Source organism: Mytilus galloprovincialis, chromosome 10, assembly GCF_965363235.1.
Source record: "Mytilus galloprovincialis chromosome 10, xbMytGall1.hap1.1, whole genome shotgun sequence".
In the NCBI taxonomy this organism is placed as follows: Eukaryota; Metazoa; Mollusca; class Bivalvia; order Mytilida; family Mytilidae; genus Mytilus; species Mytilus galloprovincialis.
The window spans coordinates 45,301,894-45,319,808 of NC_134847.1; the positions used below are offsets into that span (position 1 = coordinate 45,301,894).

Genomic DNA, 17,915 nt, shown 5'->3' on the forward strand with positions numbered 1-17,915 from the left:
GACCCCCCACGTGCACCCACAGTAAATAAAAAAAAAAGGTTGGACATTTAAAAAAAAAAACACCCTGTTGCAAGTTATTTTTTTAAAACACCCACCTTACCTTAGTGAAAAAAGGAAAACACTGAGAAGACTATAGTTTGATTAACTTGTGTCTCATCCCTTTTGCATATTTAATCAAATGAAATGTGTTTAAACAGATTTTGTTTTAATGGTGGGAAACTATCCTATAATACAGATTTTTGCTTTATTTTTTGTGGATTTTGCAAATCTGTTTAAACCATGCATGAAATTAAGTATTTACAAAAACACAATTTTTAAACAATCAACAAAAAAAAAAACCAAACACATCACATAGAATTTCAAGAGTCTGTCTGATTTTCAAATTATTTAATTCTAGGAAGCCAAAAGATTCAGCAACATTGACAAGTCTTGGATGAAGATAATGCAGAAAGCTCATGAGAATTCTAATGTTGTACAGTGCTGTGTTGGGGATGACACCCTCAGCCAACTTCTGCCTCATTTACTGGAACAGTTAGAAATTTGTCAGAAATCTCTCACAGGTTACCTGGAAAAGAAACGTCTGGTCTTCCCAAGATTCTTTTTTGTCTCTGATCCAGCCCTTCTTGAGATTCTCGGTCAAGCTAGTGACTCTCATACAATTCAAGTAAGTTTTAAATGTACTGTGATCCTCATTCTCAAGTGAGTAAGTGGTCAACATGGTCAGTGTTTGTGTAACCTATAAATATGCATAGTTTTCAAAATCTTATTATTAAAGTGTTAAGGTTTTTCAGTTTAATGTTTTGAATTTTTTTTACACTATTTCAAAAATTTTATTGAAGCCACTGTTGTTAATTTATATTTTAAAGTGCTTTTAAACATTTTAAAACCATGCAAAAATTTAACACGATTACAATACAGAGAAATAATGATAAATACACTTATTGATGATTTTAAATTGTTGCTTTGTTGTAACTTATTTCTAAACTATCATTAAATTCAGCAAATAAAAATCATGAAAATAAATCTAGTTTTTTAGCTCACCTGGCCCAAAGGGCCAAGTGAGCTTTTCTCATCACTTTGCGTCCATCGTCCGTCATTGTTGTTAACTTTTACAAAAATCTTCTCCTCTGAAACTACTGGGCCAAATTTAACCAAACCTGGCCACAATCATCATTGGGTATCTAGTTTAAAAAATGTGTCCGGTGACCCGGCCAACCAACCAAGATGGCCGCCATGGGTAAAAATAGAACATGGGGGTAAAATGTAGATTTTGGCTTATAACTCTGAAACCAATGCATTTAGAGCAAATCTGACAAGGGATTAAACTGTTTATCAAGTCAATATCAATCTGCCCTGAAATTTTCAGATGAATAGGACAACTGGTTGTTGGGTTGCTGCCCCCCAGTTGGTAATTTTTAAAGAAATTTTTGCGATTTTTGATTATTATCATGAATACTATTATAAATAGAGATAAACTGTAAACAGCAATAATGTTCAGCAAAGTAAGATCTAATAATAAGTCAACATGACCACAATGGTCAGTTTACCCCTTAAGGAGTTATTGCCCTTTATATTAAATTTTTAACAATTTTCATTAATTTGGTAAATTTTTGTAAATTTTTGTGCCCCACCTACGATAGAAGAGGGGCATTATGTTTTCTGGTCTGTGCCTCCGTTCGTCCGTCCGGTTAATGTTTTTGGTCGAGGTAGTTTTTGATGAAGCTGAAGTCCAATCAACTTGAAACTTAATACACATGTTCCCCATGATATGATCTTGCTAATTTTAATGCCAAATTATAGTTTTGACCCCAATTTCATGGTCCACTGAACATAGAAAATGATAGTGCAAAGTTCAGGTTAAAGTTTTTGGTCAAGGTAGTTTTTGATGAAGTTAAAGTTACATCAACTTGAAACTTAGTACACATGTTCCCTATGATATGATCTTTCTAATTTTAATTCCAAATTAAAGTTTTGTCCCCAATTTCACGGTCCACTGAACATAGAAAATGATAGTGGGAGTGGGGCATCCATGTACTATGGACACATTCTTGTTACAAAATATTTTCCTCTATCTAAAGGGCCAAGTCTATATAGATAGAGAAAATTGTAAGTAACAAGAATGTTCAGTAAAGTAAGATCGACAAACTCATCACCATCACCAAAACACAATTTTGTCATGAATCCATCTGTGTCCTTTGTTTAATATGCACATAGACTAAGGTGAGTGACACAGGCTCTTTAGAGCCTCTAGTTTGTAGATATAAACTAACCATATTATTGTTATTGTTTTTTAGGCCCATTTGTTGAGTGTGTTTGACAACACTAAGACTGTGAGCTTTGACGAGAAGGTTTATGATAAGATTTTGTCATTGAATTCCCAGGAAGGTGAAAATGTCTCATTAGAAGAAGTAGTCAATGCACAGGTACTAAACAATTTCAGTAACTACTATAAATACATATTTTACATGCATTGACTATTACAACTTTTTTCCAACAAACAAAATGTGAGATTGATTATTGAAAGTTAAATCTTGAAAAACATAGAAGAAAAGGCTGTTATAATGGCAAATCTTGGTTTTTTTTATTGAAGATTATAGGATCTTTAAGTCAATTATCCTTATTTCCTACTTGATAATAATTTTATACCAATCAATCTTTATTATTACTAATTATATTTTTTCTTAACAATTATTTTTTGGAGACTGAAAATGCTTTTGTTGGTATTTGAGTCAATTTAAAAAGTTTTTGTCGACTCCATATTGATCATAAAAATCAACAAAATCTGTATATATATTTATTGTCTTTTGTCAGGGTAATGTAGAAATTTGGCTTGGTGACTTGCTGAGAATGTCGAGGAAGTCAATCCATGGTATTATAAGATCAGCTGCTATATCTATATCTGATCCTGGATTCAAACTGATTGAATTTGAGAACATGTTCCCTGCACAGATTGGATTATTAGGTATCCAGATGTTGTGGACAAGGGATGCAGAAGAAGCTCTCAATAATGCTAGAACAGACAAGAAAGTCATGCAAAATACCAACCAGAAGTTCATGGACATTCTTAATGAACTGATTGACATGACAACAAAAGAACTTACAAAACTAGAAAGAACCAAATTTGAAACTTTAATTACCATTCATGTACATCAGAAAGATATCTTTGATGATCTGGTATGTTAATTTTATTTAGATATTATGTACTTACGGAATAATTTAATTATTTCTGTGCTGCCCTACAGAATGACAATTATGGAAGTGCTGGAAACTTTTAATAGAGCAGGGATACAGGCACGCCTTCTATCTGTTAAATGACGTCATAAAGACATGAAAACTTGACATTCTCTTCCGGTGAAAGACATGATTCCAGAAATGACCTATTGTAATTGTATTATTTTTTTTATCATTTTTGTCTTTTCTTATTTCAGGTGAGAATGCATGTCAAATCAGTGACTGACTTTGAATGGTTAAAACAGTCCAGATTTTACTTCAAGGAGGACACAGATCAATGTGTTATTTCAATCACTGATGTTGATTTTGAATATCAGAATGAATTCCTTGGTTGTACTGAACGTTTAGTCATTACTCCCCTAACTGACAGGTGTTACATCACCATCGCTCAGGCTCTAGGAATGTCCCTTGGTGGTGCCCCAGCTGGCCCTGCTGGTACTGGTAAAACTGAGACTGTTAAAGACATGGGTCGTTGTCTTGGAAAATATGTTGTTGTATTTAATTGTTCTGATCAGATGGACTTCAGAGGTCTGGGACGTATCTACAAAGGTGTGTATCTTCAGTAATTCCTGGGTTTTCATTTTTATTATTATTTTTTATCAGAAGCATACCAAAGACAAAGTTTCATTACACCAACAGTGTAAAAGAAATATAAAGATAGTAATTCATCATATACTTTTTCAGCAGTCATTAAACATAAATCTGGAAAAAAAACACTAATACAATTAATAAATGAGTAATATACAGTCAAACCTGCTTAAAAAAGCTGGCTTATCCTGTTTTTAATTTTTTTGTCAGATTTTCGGAACCCTCTGGTTTTATCCATTTGAATGCCTTGAAAAAAATTTTAATTACTTTTTAACAGTTTTTGAGAACTTTAACTTGTCAATGATAAATTTATGAAAAGTCAAGAGAGAATATTTTCCCACCAAAATTTCAATGGCTAATATCTCGAAAACAAGCACGGTGACTATATATTTTTTTTTGCTCTTTGGTTTCCTTTGTTTATCCCCTATCAATATAAACTAGTGTTTTGAAAAGTTAATTACTTTGAAACTGAGAAGCGAACTCCCTTAAGAGACCACTTGTATTAAGCAAAAAACCTGTGTGATCTGCCATGTTACCAGATCTTTTGATACTCTTTCTTCTTTTCCAGAATCAATAATTTCTATTCTATTTATATTTCAGGTTTGGCACAGTCTGGATCTTGGGGATGTTTTGATGAGTTCAATCGTATTGACTTACCAGTATTGTCAGTGGCTGCACAACAGATTGCCATTGTATTACAGTGTAAAAAGGAAAAGAAAACTCAGTTTGTCTTCACTGATGGCGATATCGTAGATTTTGACAGAGAATCTGGAATGTTCTTGACCATGGTAAGGGGAGATATTTTAATAATCACATGGTTAATGTTGTAGAAGATTAATAGTGAATATTCATTGCCTGAAAACATTGCATAGTTACAGAGATGTAACAAGGAATAATACAAGGCAAAACAAAAAATCAAATATAAACGAAAATGCTAGTTTTCCACAATACACAAAAATTTGTAACCAAAAAAGTAAATAAATTCACAGTAGCAATTTTGTTCAAACATTTTGAGACTTGTACACAAATACAAGTATTCCTTATGCATACCCAATTTTATGTGAAAAAGGTATAGGACAAATTTTTGTGAAAGTGTCTTTTTTTAATCAAATATTACATTATGCCAGAATACATGAAAAATGGGGAACATTTGAAACACACATAAAATTAGCATTCTTCATGTCCTGATTTGTAACCTTAAATTTATGATCAACATTTTCAATCATATTTAATATATCAAACAGCAGTGTTATGATATATATGAATATATTTATGATATACCTATAAGCTGCAGTGCTTCTGGTTTGAAATAAACTACAATACATTTCTGTAATGGTCAACCATTTCTTATTTTCACAGAATCCAGGTTATGCTGGACGTCAAGAATTGCCAGAAAACTTGAAGATTAATTTCCGTACAGTAGCTATGATGGTACCAGACAGAGCTATCATTATTCGTGTCAAACTGGCTAGTTGTGGTTTCCAACAAAACGTTGTTCTAGCAAAGAAGTTCTTTACACTGTACAAACTTTGTGAAGAACAATTGACCAAGCAGGTCCATTATGATTTTGGTTTAAGAAATATCTTATCTGTATTGCGTACCCTTGGAGCTTACAAGAGATCCAACCCTGAAGACCCAGAACCCACTGTTGTAATGAGAGTATTAAGAGACATGAATCTCTCCAAGTTGGTAGATGAAGATGAACCTCTGTTTATGTCTTTGATTGACGATTTGTTCCCTGGAATCACCTTAGACAAAGCTGGATACCCAGACATTGAAGCAGCTATTTCTAAAAACGTATGTTTATTTATATATACCTGATCAAGGTCTTAAGTTTTCTTTAGATTTGGTTATACAGGAACTCAGATATATTGATCATATACCCTTGGCATGAAGTCATTATTTGTCCTTAAATCAGACTCCTTTACATTTCTCTTCATCTTGCATTTCAATTCAATTGGAACATATTTCTACTATTTAACACCATTCATGGGTTCACCAGTTATTCCTTAATTTGAACTAAACATTTGACCTCTTTACATATTTCAAATGGAGAAGTTTTCTTTTATCACTAATTTGTAATTAACCCATTGCATAGAAAAGGATTTTCACTCTTGAAATTATGTATTATAGTATCATAAATCATATATCAAAATAGAGTGAAATGGAAAATTAAATATCCACAAATATGTATTGAAAAAAACAAAACTGCTAAAACTAGATTAAAATTTTGAGTATTTGCTTGTTGTTTTAGATTACTGAAGGTGGACTTATTCAACACGACCCTTGGGTGTTGAAGTTGATTCAGCTATACGAGACACAGAGAGTGAGACATGGAATGATGACACTTGGACCAACTGGTGCCGGAAAAACCAAATGTATCCACACTTTAATGAGGGCTATGACTGATTGTGGTGAACCTCACAAGGAATTGAGAATGAATCCTAAATCCATTACAGCACCTCAGATGTTTGGTCGACTTGATGTGGCCACTAATGATTGGACAGATGGTATCTTTTCTACATTGTGGAGAAGAACTCACAAAACAAAAAAGGTAGAAATTAATAATTTTAAATTCTGTTTTTATAATCTTATGAAACAGTGCAATATTTTAGACTCATCGTTTAGAGAGGCTATTCTAATGTTGATTTATGGGAGGTCTAGAGGTTATTTTTCATATCTCTTAACCACCCAAATTTAAATTAAAGTGAATTCTACCTCTCCTATCTTCAGTAATGGAACAGCCTAAACCAGTGTATAAATTTGTTTTGTACTATGATGCAATGAAATACAGAAAATATATTATTAAAAACTAAACAAAATGAATATATAAGTGAGAGGTTAAGCTAGCTATAAAACCAGGTTCAATCCACCAGTTCCTACATAAGAAAATGCCTTTACCAAGTCAGGAATATGACAGATGTTATCCATTTGTTTGATGAGTTTGAGCTTTTGATTTTGCCATTTGATTAGGGACTCCTCGTTTAGATTTTCCTCGGAGTTCAGTATTTTTGTGATTTTACTTTTTACAGGGTGAACATGTCTGGCTGTTGTTGGATGGACCAGTAGATGCTATCTGGATTGAGAATTTGAACTCTGTATTGGATGACAATAAGACTCTGACATTGGCTAATGGTGACAGAATCCCAATGGCCCCCAACTGTAAAATTATCTTTGAGGTGCATAACATTGACAATGCATCACCAGCTACTGTATCCAGAAATGGTATGGTGTTCATGTCAAGCTCCATCTTAGACTGGAACCCTATCATCAAAGGTAAAAAATTACAAAATAATGTTTATTAATTAAGTATTTGTGATGAGTGACTAGGAATGCAGGAAAAACATCGCTTTCAGCGTTTAAGATGTTCTGATCTCATCAGCTTGATGGTTTGGTGTAAATTTTAGACTGTTATATTTTTGTAATTATATATAACAAGGGTTTTTAACAATTTTTAATGAGATTTTGAAAAATGGTAAAAAAAAAATATATTTTCTATTGATCAAGCCATATAAGTATTGTATCTGACAAATTTAAAAAGTTACTTATTTTCAAATTTGATTTATTTCAGGATGGCTAATGACCAGACCTCCAGCTCAACAAGACATAATCTTTAGTTGTTTTGATGAATGTTTCTTCAACATGTACAATTTTATCATGCAGAAACTAGTTCCAAAGATGGATGTAAGTTAAGTTAAACTGTGACATACAAAAAGTAGATTTGACTTGTTGTTTTTACAAAAATATTTAAGGGATTGTTTTAACTGTTTAAACACTTATTTTATACCTTTCAAAGTTTAATGTTATCTTTTTGAATTTTACCAGGAATGCCTTAGAATCTTCAATAGGTGGAAGTAATCCCATTATGGTCACATACATGAATTTTGTTATATTTCAGTTGTTAGAATGTATTTTTTATGAGAGACATTCTATTACCGTATAGCGGGTTATTTTCACAGGTGAAAAATTTCCCGATTTTCATCGAATAAGGTATACAAAATATTTAGGTGGATTTAAAACTTTTAAAAATACCTTTGCATATAAATTTTATATTGGCAGAATTTATTTTGGCGATTTTGTTCTATCTGTGGAAATAAGCGAAAATTTACACCCTACGAAAATAACTCACTATACTGTTATTTGTTCAAGAGACTGATTCAAGTTGTTATATTTCAGTTGTTAGAGTGTATGTATGTAAGACAGTCTATAGATTTGTTGGAGGGACTGATCCCAGGAGGAGATGAAGGAAAAGACATGAAACCAGACCATCTACAAAAACTCTTCATCTTTGCCATGATGTTCTCTCTTGGTGGTATTCTAGAGTTAGATGACAGGAAAAAGGTTGGTATATCTTCATCAGTCAAAGCAAAACATGATGTGTTTATTATTTATTTGGTATATCTACATTAATCAAGGGAAAACATGTGTTGTTTATAACAAAATACTGTTAATTCACAAATTATTGATATTTAATTTTTATTGCGAAAAATGCAACAAGGTTATTATAATGGTAGTAGTTTAAACTTGCATTTTGAAATTTTGTTTAAGAATTCAGGATTTTTCTCAATATTGCAAAAAAAAAACAGGGAACAGGGGGGGGGGGGGTGGGGGTGTGGAGGTCACATGTCGCGCTGTATCTCAAAAAGGTATCATGCGCTGGTGACGCAGCTGTTTATTTCATTCATTAACATACAGGGAGATAACTCAGGATTTTAAGATTTATTAACATATAGGGAGATAACTTATATTTTTTTTTAGATGTATTAACATACAGGGAGATAACTCATTTAAGTCGGCTAACTTTAATATACTATATTTTATAGTCTTTAATAAATTTGAATATGGGAGAAATCATCTTTTTTACAACTCAACATTGTTAATGTTTCATTCCTTTATTGCCTATAAAGAAACTTATTTGATTTTTTTTTCTTCAACAGCTTGAAGAATGGATGGTAGCAAATACCAAACTTCCATTACCAAAATGTGAAGAAGATGACACCATATTTGAATATATGGTAAATGAAAAAGGAGCATGGGAACATTGGAGTGGAAGGGTACGTTTATTTTGGTGTTATAGAAAGGGACATATCTTGGAATGTGAAAGAAAAAAAATGGCTCAGATTGAAATAAAGATTTGAGAAATGGCTTCCATGGAGAAAATAAAAATTGAATGAAAAGAACATTTCTAGTGCATTTTCTGAATGCAATAGTAAATAATCTAATCAATGTGGTATTTAGCATTACAAATTTTTTCCCTTACTTGTTTGATTGGATAATTGGTTTTGTTTTAAATGGTAATACTTGATATAGTTAACTAAAACCTTTGCAGTATATCTTTGGATAAAGATAAATTTTTATATATGACAACCATCACAGCAAAAAAAACCTTTGTTGGCATTTTAACAATGTAATTGGTTGCTTGTCATAAATATCATAATTAAAAGACACTGATTTTACTTTTAAAATATTCTGATACAGGTGCCAGAATATGTCTACCCACCAGATTCAATCCCAGAATACACCTCTATTTTGATTCCTAATGTTGACAATGTGAGGACTGATTACCTGTTGAAAATGATCTCCAAGCAAGGCAAGGCTGTGTTATTGATAGGAGAACAGGGAACAGCTAAAACAGTCATGGTTCAGGGATACTGTGGAAAAATGGACCCAGAAGACCATTTATTCAAGAGCTTCAACTTCTCTAGTGCTACAACATGTACTATGGTTCAGGTATAATCAAAATCTTTATTTTTTTCATTTATGCAGATTTATGTGGAGCTATACATGATGAAATTTATTGGTGATATTAAAAGTAACAAATTTTGTCAGATTAAATGTCATTGCTCTCAGTTCCAATGTGATTGAAGGTCATATATTCAAACAAAGAATATTTTTTGGCATAAAAATATACACATACATTAATGTTTTTTCCAGTTACAAACTTTGTTTCATGTACTGTAAAAATGTAATTGTTATTTGAATAATTTGACTTAACAAATTTTATGCCTTGCTTATTACAGAGGAATTTATATTTTAACTGATAGATGATCAAAGCATTGTTTCAAATTTAATGACTACTGTGAATTCATTATTATATGTGAATACCAATTTTAGTGGATTTTGTAGGTACAGGGGAAACATGAATTCAAATGTTCAACGAATAACAAATTTTCTTAAGGCTTCTATGTAGAATTCGGCAAAACAACAAAAACAAGTATCCACGAACATTCAAATTTTGCTCAAATCACGAAAAATAAATGAATCCTCAGTATATGTAAAAAATCACACTATAAAAAGAAAATAGAGGTTAAAGTCAAGACATTATATTTATTCTTATTCTTTTACTATTAGAGAACCATGGAGGGATATGTAGACAAAAGAATGGGTACAACCTATGGTCCACCTGCTGGAAAGAAGATGACTGTCTTTATTGATGATATTAACATGCCTATAATCAATGAATGGGGAGATCAGGTAATTATTTAATTTTGGATGTAACATGTCTTCTGATTGGCTGACTGTGTTTAGTGTATCAGCTCATAGACAGAGCTCTTGGGATTATATTGGTGTCTTGGGTTAGTTTAAACATATTTATTTATAGTGGATTGGGAAACAAGTTTTGCAACTTATATTAATCCCTTTCCACTTTGCCGGTGCGAGTGCTGCCTTGTAGCGGTATTAGCCTACTTTTTTTCGAAATCTACAAGGGTGTCTTTAATGTGCAAGAGATATGGCTCTCTCTTAACACGGGTCAGCTATTTATGGTCCCCTTCCAACGGACTATAATCATTTCCTCAAGACCATACTCGCAGATGGTGTCAAGGGAGAGCCAAAAATTGAGTTCCTGAAATTTTCATCCCAAACGGGAATCGAACCAGGAACCTTTGTGTTAGTAATCCGATGCACTAACCACTACACCACGGCTCTCACGTCTCGGGTTGATACGGTTGCGATATTGAAAAATCCATAAGATATTCTCTATATTTTGCTTACAGAAAACTTTTTATATGCTTAAAAAAAAAAAAAAAAAATGCTGAAACAGACATTTTGTAATTTTTGTGAGAGCACAAAATGACAGCATTGAAAATTTTAGTAGTTCACATAAAAATATTGATTTTCTGAAAACTTACTGGAAAATTGACACTTTTTCTTTCAGGTGACCAATGAAATTACACGACAGCTGATGGAAGCTAGAGGGTTCTATAACCTTGAGAAACCTGGAGAATTTACCAACATTGTTGATATCCAGTTCTTAGCCGCTATGATCCATCCCGGTGGAGGTAGAAATGATATCCCACAACGTCTCAAACGTCACTTCAATATCTTCAACTGTTGTCTTCCGTCAAATAATTCCATTGATAAAATCTTCAGAACAATTGGAAAAGGATACTTTGTTAAGGTAACTTGAAGAAAATAAATATAGGATTACAAGAGTAAAAATAACAAATATGCATCATTAATTATTAATACAATATTATATGTATCAGGTAAACATGCATGAGGCCATTCCCCATTGACATTATTTCAATGGAAACCTAGAATATACTGTGGAATCATTATTATTCTTGGATACCTGTTTTTGTGGATTCCATGGACGCATGGAAACCACAAAGGAGTAGGTCCGGTAATGGCCCATTTTTGCCTCAAATTTCAGGTTCATCTGAAGAAAGATTTTGTACACTTTTTAAACACTTAAGTGTCTACTTCAGTAGATTCAATTAGTTTGTGTGAAAGATTTGGACTCATTTAGTCATTTGAGACGCTCATATTCAAGCTTAAATATGAAAAATCTATCAGTTATGCCATAATTTGTCACTTTTCAGATAGTTTCTGTCAAAAATGAAAGTGGTCGCATCCATGTTCACCCTCAACCTTTATATATGTCATTTATTATCATCAAATACAACTTACATTTAAATATTAAGAATGAACACGAATGCGGCCCCTTCCATTTAAGACAATAAGTGTTGAAAATTTAACTCAAATGCTAAAATTTTGAAGATTTCAGTAATTTAGCATGAAATGATGCTCGTACCCGATATATATTCATTATATTGTCAAAAACAGCCAATATTTATGTAGCATAAGTATTCTACTTTCCAATAAAAAGCTAAATGTTTGCATTATAACAATTTTGTAAAACTGATATATTTTGGGGCCAAAAAGGGGTCTTACTTAACCTACTCCTTTAAATGGCCAACAAATTGCAAACTTCCTGTATGATTAAATGCAGACTTCTGGAAAATGTCGAAATTAAATATCTACAAAGTTTTCCTCATACCACGAAAATTAGTATCCATGAAAATAAATGAATCCTTAGTACTTCTCAGGAGATAAAACCTCCATTGTAAGTCAACTTTTCTTTTGCACCAGGAGTAGCCTCACATTGAAAGAACTACTGTACTTTAAATCACAAAGCTGGTGTAAACTGTGAATTGCAAGTAAATTTGAAAATGTCACATCTAATGTTTGAAGTATTCAAGAGAATAATGCTTGTATTTTATGTTACAGGAAAGAGGATTCAGAGAAGACTGTTGTGAACTTGTGGACAGTTTAATTACAGCTACCAGAAAACTTTGGCAGAAGGTTAAAGTTAAGATGTTGCCAACACCAGCTAAGTTCCATTACGTTTTCAACTTGAGAGATCTCAGCAGAATTTGGCAGGTTAGTCATTAGAACTCAGTTTTTACACTGGTACAGCTAATTTCCTAATGCTTGTAGGGTAAGACTTTGGTTAGCTTGCTTGCTATGTTTTTATATTGACAATTGTAATTGGGATAACTTTAAATCAAATTAAATATAATACTGGTTTAATATTGCCTGTCTATATTGTTTGCAGATGTCAATCTTGATTATAATGCTTGAGCTAATGTTTATAAAAACAAAGCAAGCAAGCCAGACAAAGTTTTACTCTACAAACATATGGAAATTAGCTGTAATTTTATGAAACAAGTATTAATTGTTGACTTCTCTAATTTAGCGGGTACTAGTTATCATAATTCAAATTAGAATTACTGTTTACCATGGTTACTTAATTTATGGGTTGATCTTATATAAAAAAAAAAAAATTTTATTGACCTTTAGTCAGTCGGTTATCTTTAGAAATATAATCAATTTAAAAGTAGTTGAAAAGTATTTAGTTGTATCATATTAAGAAAGCAAATTCTTGTTTAAGAATGTCAGAAGTTTAAATTATATCCTAATTTTTCCAGGGAATTTTGAATATAACCGATGAAATCCTGTCCAGCACTGGTGTTATGATGTCACTATGGAAGAACGAGTGCTACAGAGTTATTGTTGACAGATTTGTAGATTTACCAGACAAAGATTGGTTCGAAAAAACCATGAAACAGGTTAGTATAATTTCATCAAAAAACATGTTTAACCCCGCTGCATTTTTGTGCCTGTCCCAAGTCAGGAGCCTCTGGCCTTTGTTAGTCTTGTATGATTTTTATGGCCTGCAACAAAGTTGTCGGTGCCATATAGTTTTACCCTTATCCGTCTTTCCGAAATTCCGTAATTCGGTCATTCCGTCATTCCGCAACAAACCATTATACAGAGTTTTTTTCTAAATGCCTTCAGATATTGGGCTGATTTTTGGTATGTGAGTTAACCATGATGAGTTACAGGTCAAGTTTAAATTTTGTTCTGCTCCACTAGTTTTTGCCAAAATTACAGGCTTTGGACTCTTGAGAAATTGTTGAAAATCACAGTTATACAGATTTTTTTCTAAACGTCTTCAGATATTGGGCTGATTTTTGGTATGTGAGTTAACCATGATGAGTTATAGGTCAAGCTTAATTTTTGCTGAAATTACGGGCTTTGGACTTTGATAAATTATTGATAATCATAGTTATACGCATTTTTTCTCTATTCCCCTCCAGATTTTGAGCTGATATTTGATATGCGAGACTACCATCATGTTTGTGTCCACTGGTTTATATTGAAATTGCAGATTTTTCCACCAACTTTTTGGAACGGGGCCATTCGTGTCGCTTTGACACATCTAGTTAATTTTAGTTTCTTGTGTGTAATTTGGAGTTTAGTATGACGTCCATTATCACTGAACAAGTATAAATATTTGTTTAGGGACCAGCTGAAGGATGCCTCAAGGTGCGGGAGTTTCTAGCTGCATTGAAGACCTATTGGTGACCTTCTGTTGTTGTCTGCTCTATGGTCGGGTTGTTGTCTCTTTGACACATTCCCCATTTCCATTCTCAATTTATTCCATAGTGATATTAAAGTTGTTTAAAAACTATGGAGTAAAAATTTGTGAGGTCTATATACTGAACTACTTGTTTCATGAATGATCTTAGAACTACTAATGCAATTTTTTTATGCTTGGAAAATAATTTTTGAATTTTCATCTATTTTGTTAATTGACAACAATTTCATGTATCATATAATAGTAAAACGAACTCAAGTTACATTGTATACAAACTTTAATTTTCTATATTTATCTTATCTATTTATAACTCTGTATTGCTACTTTCACTTTTCATTGTTTCTCTCACCATGACGACGTCAAATTCAATGCACCACTTTGAGTACTTCAGGGGCTCAATTTCTGTATAAAAATTGTCCTGATGAAGCCTGCCTTACAGGCGAAACATGTAGACATAGATAATAAAATTGCAGATCTTTTGAAGTGTTGTTGTCAATTTTATTATTATTTAAGGATTGCATTCATTTGCATGATTTGACAACCCGGCATACCAAGGTATCCACTTCAGGGACTCTACCAAAACGATTTCACAGGCGTTGGTTCACCTCGCGGAATTTATTTTGTTAATTGTTAAAGTAATAAGTAATTCTACACATTGAAGAAAAGACCTATAAAATATATTTAATAGTCCAATAAGAAATGAAAATGATTTATATTTTTGTTATCAGGTAGCAGAGGAGGAGTGTGGATCAGCTGTTGTGAATGAAATGGAGGCTGAACCATACTTTGTAGACTTCATGCGTGAGGCTCCAGAACCTACAGGTATTTAAATAAGGCTAAGGTTTTATCCCGTTTGACATCCTGTGAAATATACAGCTTAATTTGTTAAATGATATTTATTTGCATAATAAATGGACCGGCATTATATAGAGAGCTAAAATCTCTAAAATTGTAAGCAATTGATATTTAAAATTCTTGAAACCATTTAGATTTTTGTTCATAAAATTTGGAAAAAAATTTTTTTTAATCAAAGCATTAGATTGGAGTATCACATTTTGTCTTTATTTAATTTTTTTGGTCAATACATTTTGAAACCTGTCACCCGAAATCATATCTAATACTTATAAAAACTTGTTCATGCCTTCATAAAGCTGGTAAGTTGATTAGTTTTTCTACTTTTCTACCTGGAAAAGGAAGTTTTTAGAACAATATATTCATTAGAAAGTTTTCCGTTATTTGAAAATCAAGTGAAATATTCCTTTTTCAAGATTCCAACAATGGTAATTAAACTTATATATATTTAAAAAGAATGGCTTTTCATGTTGTTCAAATTAGATTATAGACCAATCATATCTCACTGAATGCCTGTATATTTACATACATTATGCTTATGATCAAATATGATATATACTTTCCAATATATTGATGTTGAGACATATACTTTGCTTATTAAGAGAAAGACAGGTCTGGTGGGTATCTCACATTTCCCATGGCTGGTTTTGTGTAGTAAACAAACCACTGAAATGTTTTGCATGAGTACAAAATTCTGACAAAGACAGTGTTCACAACCTTTTGTTCTATGTTCATTCCTCGATAATCAATTATCTTGAAAGATCCATATTTTCGGATGTTACTTGTCAGTAAACCCATTGTGTCCATCAAATCACCAATTGATGTTCCTAAATATTCAATTACAATTCTTTGAATTTCTTGTTTTATCTTACTTTTGACATCTCCCTTTTGGCACACATTTTTCAACCATCAAACTTGTAACTGATTCTCCAAAATTTTTGGCTTTATCAAGTCAAACTGAATGTTACAGGCAGTGTTGCATTGAGTATAGATCCAAAATTTCCTGCAGTAAATAGCTTTCACTTTCAACACAATTAATAGAATGTTTATACATGTATGATATTTGGTATGAATAATTGATGTTGTAACCTTCACTTCTTGTTGTAGAACAGTTTGTAATTGTAGTTCTAATGTTTGTTGTATAGGGGATCAATAGGGTAATGGGTAACAGGTAGGGAGTAAGAGGGGAGATTTGAGAAAAAATCAACTAGATGTAGTTGGGGGTAGTCTTTATTATTTTAATAACTTGTATAGATTGTCATATTTTTTTTTACACAAGTTTATTATTTTTATCCTTTTTTTTTTTGGAGGGGGGATTTTGATAACTTATGAGTTCAATTTAAATTTGAATGAGAGTCAATTGAAAAAAAATGAATATTGCTTAGGTGATATAGCTGAATTCCTGTGATTTTACCAGAGTTCCACTTCAGTATTGTTTTGTTTTCAATACCTGATATTTCTGTATACAGCCATTTATAAAATTTAAAAAGAATTGACCCTTGTTCAGAAAACTGTTAGACACACGAATGGCTTGTGCTGTAAAATTTATTGCTCATCTATGATGTCTTGAAGTTACGAGAATAAATAAATATAACAGCATCAGAATTTCAGAATACTATTATAGATTTGATTTTAACTGATGTTGATTTGAATTGTATATTTATGTAACTAATTTGATTGAAAATGATGCAATCCGATGTTGTCATGGTAAGTTTTTAGAAGACGAAAAATCTGATTTATGTATATACAGTGTAACCTGTGTTATCCGACACTGGGTGACCTGAAAAAGATGTCCAATTAAGCAGGGTGTGGGAATACTCAGATTTCAGCAAGAATAGGCATATTTTGGGTCCAGAAAAATATGTTGGTTAAAACAGGATGTTGAAATACTCAGGTGTTCGGATTAGACAGGTTACACTGTACTTCTACCAGTGGGATATTCAATGTCCTTGACTTCTCGGGAGGGTCTTACATTGTTCTATTTGATACAGTTCATTTTCAACTACCAAGTATATTTTTGTGTTAAGTAGTAAGTATACCCCTCATTAACTCTAAATTTGACAACTTTGTAGGTGAGGAACCTGAAGATGCTGATTTAGAAGCACCAAAGATCTATGAAGCCATCCCATCATTAGATGCTCTTGAAGAAAGACTGAAGGGTTACATGGAACAATATAATGAAACTGTTAGAGGAGCAAAGATGGATATGGTCTTCTTCAAGGTAATTTAGAAAAATTGCTGAAAATCAAGGGAAATAATTCAGTATACAGTAATAAACTTTGAGAGTCGTAAGCTTAATACAGATGAAATTTTTCCATGGTTCAAAAATAGATATTTATATCTTATTATTTAGCATTTTTATAAGAATTTAATTAATAGTGTTTGCAGCAGTCAATAAGTTGTTGTTATATTTGTTTAAAACTCACTTTCTATATGTTTTTATACTTCCTTGACTTTTTAAAAATGTTTTGGATTTTAGGGTTCCTGATAAAGTCAAATCCCTCCTCAGAGGACAAACATTTTTATTAAGTGACATTTGTTTTTCAGGATGCCATGACCAATTTGGTAAAGATTTCCCGTGTGATCAGAACCCCCAGAGGACATTCCTTACTTGTAGGAGTGGGTGGTTCAGGAAAACAGAGTTTGACCAGACTATCATCATTCATTGCCGGATACAAGACTTTCCAGATTACATTAACTAGGTATTATTACGTTTTAAGGAAAAATACACTTAGAAATATATGTAAATGATTATTTACCATTCATTCTTTTTAAATATCTTTTACCAGGTCATCAACTAATAATTTTTCTTTTTAATTCTTTAAATTTATAGTTAATAAATGTTATAATTAAAAGTAACAGGGGTTGAATTTGAAGTATATTACAGTAGACATTGAATAATTGTGTGAATATTCCAAGTAGGACAAAGTTTTAAAAAGTTTATATCAATTTCATATTCAATCTGAACGAGCTGTTATTAGTTAGCTATTATTTTGTGAGTCAGCAGTATTCACAGATTTTATTATTGATCTTTATTTTGATTATGTTTTGAATTTCACGTGGTCAAATATATATTTGA

The 17,915-nt window shown here is 32.1% G+C and overlaps 1 protein-coding gene across 2 annotated transcripts in view; it reads left to right on the plus strand.

The window, feature by feature from the left end:
* The window catches only part of LOC143047634 (dynein axonemal heavy chain 5-like), a 79,697-nt gene that overhangs the window by 40,057 nt on the left and 21,725 nt on the right, over window positions 1–17,915 (plus strand). For both annotated transcript variants that reach the window (XM_076220799.1, XM_076220800.1), the window contains 19 exons: window positions 398–664; window positions 2,295–2,423; window positions 2,812–3,174; window positions 3,429–3,780; window positions 4,420–4,607; window positions 5,179–5,616; window positions 6,074–6,373; window positions 6,852–7,095; window positions 7,391–7,503; window positions 7,996–8,160; window positions 8,757–8,873; window positions 9,298–9,549; window positions 10,171–10,293; window positions 10,976–11,218; window positions 12,331–12,483; window positions 13,032–13,172; window positions 14,713–14,806; window positions 16,909–17,057; window positions 17,384–17,538. In XM_076220799.1, coding sequence (XP_076076914.1) covers window positions 398–664; window positions 2,295–2,423; window positions 2,812–3,174; window positions 3,429–3,780; window positions 4,420–4,607; window positions 5,179–5,616; window positions 6,074–6,373; window positions 6,852–7,095; window positions 7,391–7,503; window positions 7,996–8,160; window positions 8,757–8,873; window positions 9,298–9,549; window positions 10,171–10,293; window positions 10,976–11,218; window positions 12,331–12,483; window positions 13,032–13,172; window positions 14,713–14,806; window positions 16,909–17,057; window positions 17,384–17,538 — 3,986 coding nt within the window. The remainder of the gene's footprint in view (window positions 1–397; window positions 665–2,294; window positions 2,424–2,811; window positions 3,175–3,428; window positions 3,781–4,419; window positions 4,608–5,178; window positions 5,617–6,073; window positions 6,374–6,851; window positions 7,096–7,390; window positions 7,504–7,995; window positions 8,161–8,756; window positions 8,874–9,297; window positions 9,550–10,170; window positions 10,294–10,975; window positions 11,219–12,330; window positions 12,484–13,031; window positions 13,173–14,712; window positions 14,807–16,908; window positions 17,058–17,383; window positions 17,539–17,915) is intronic.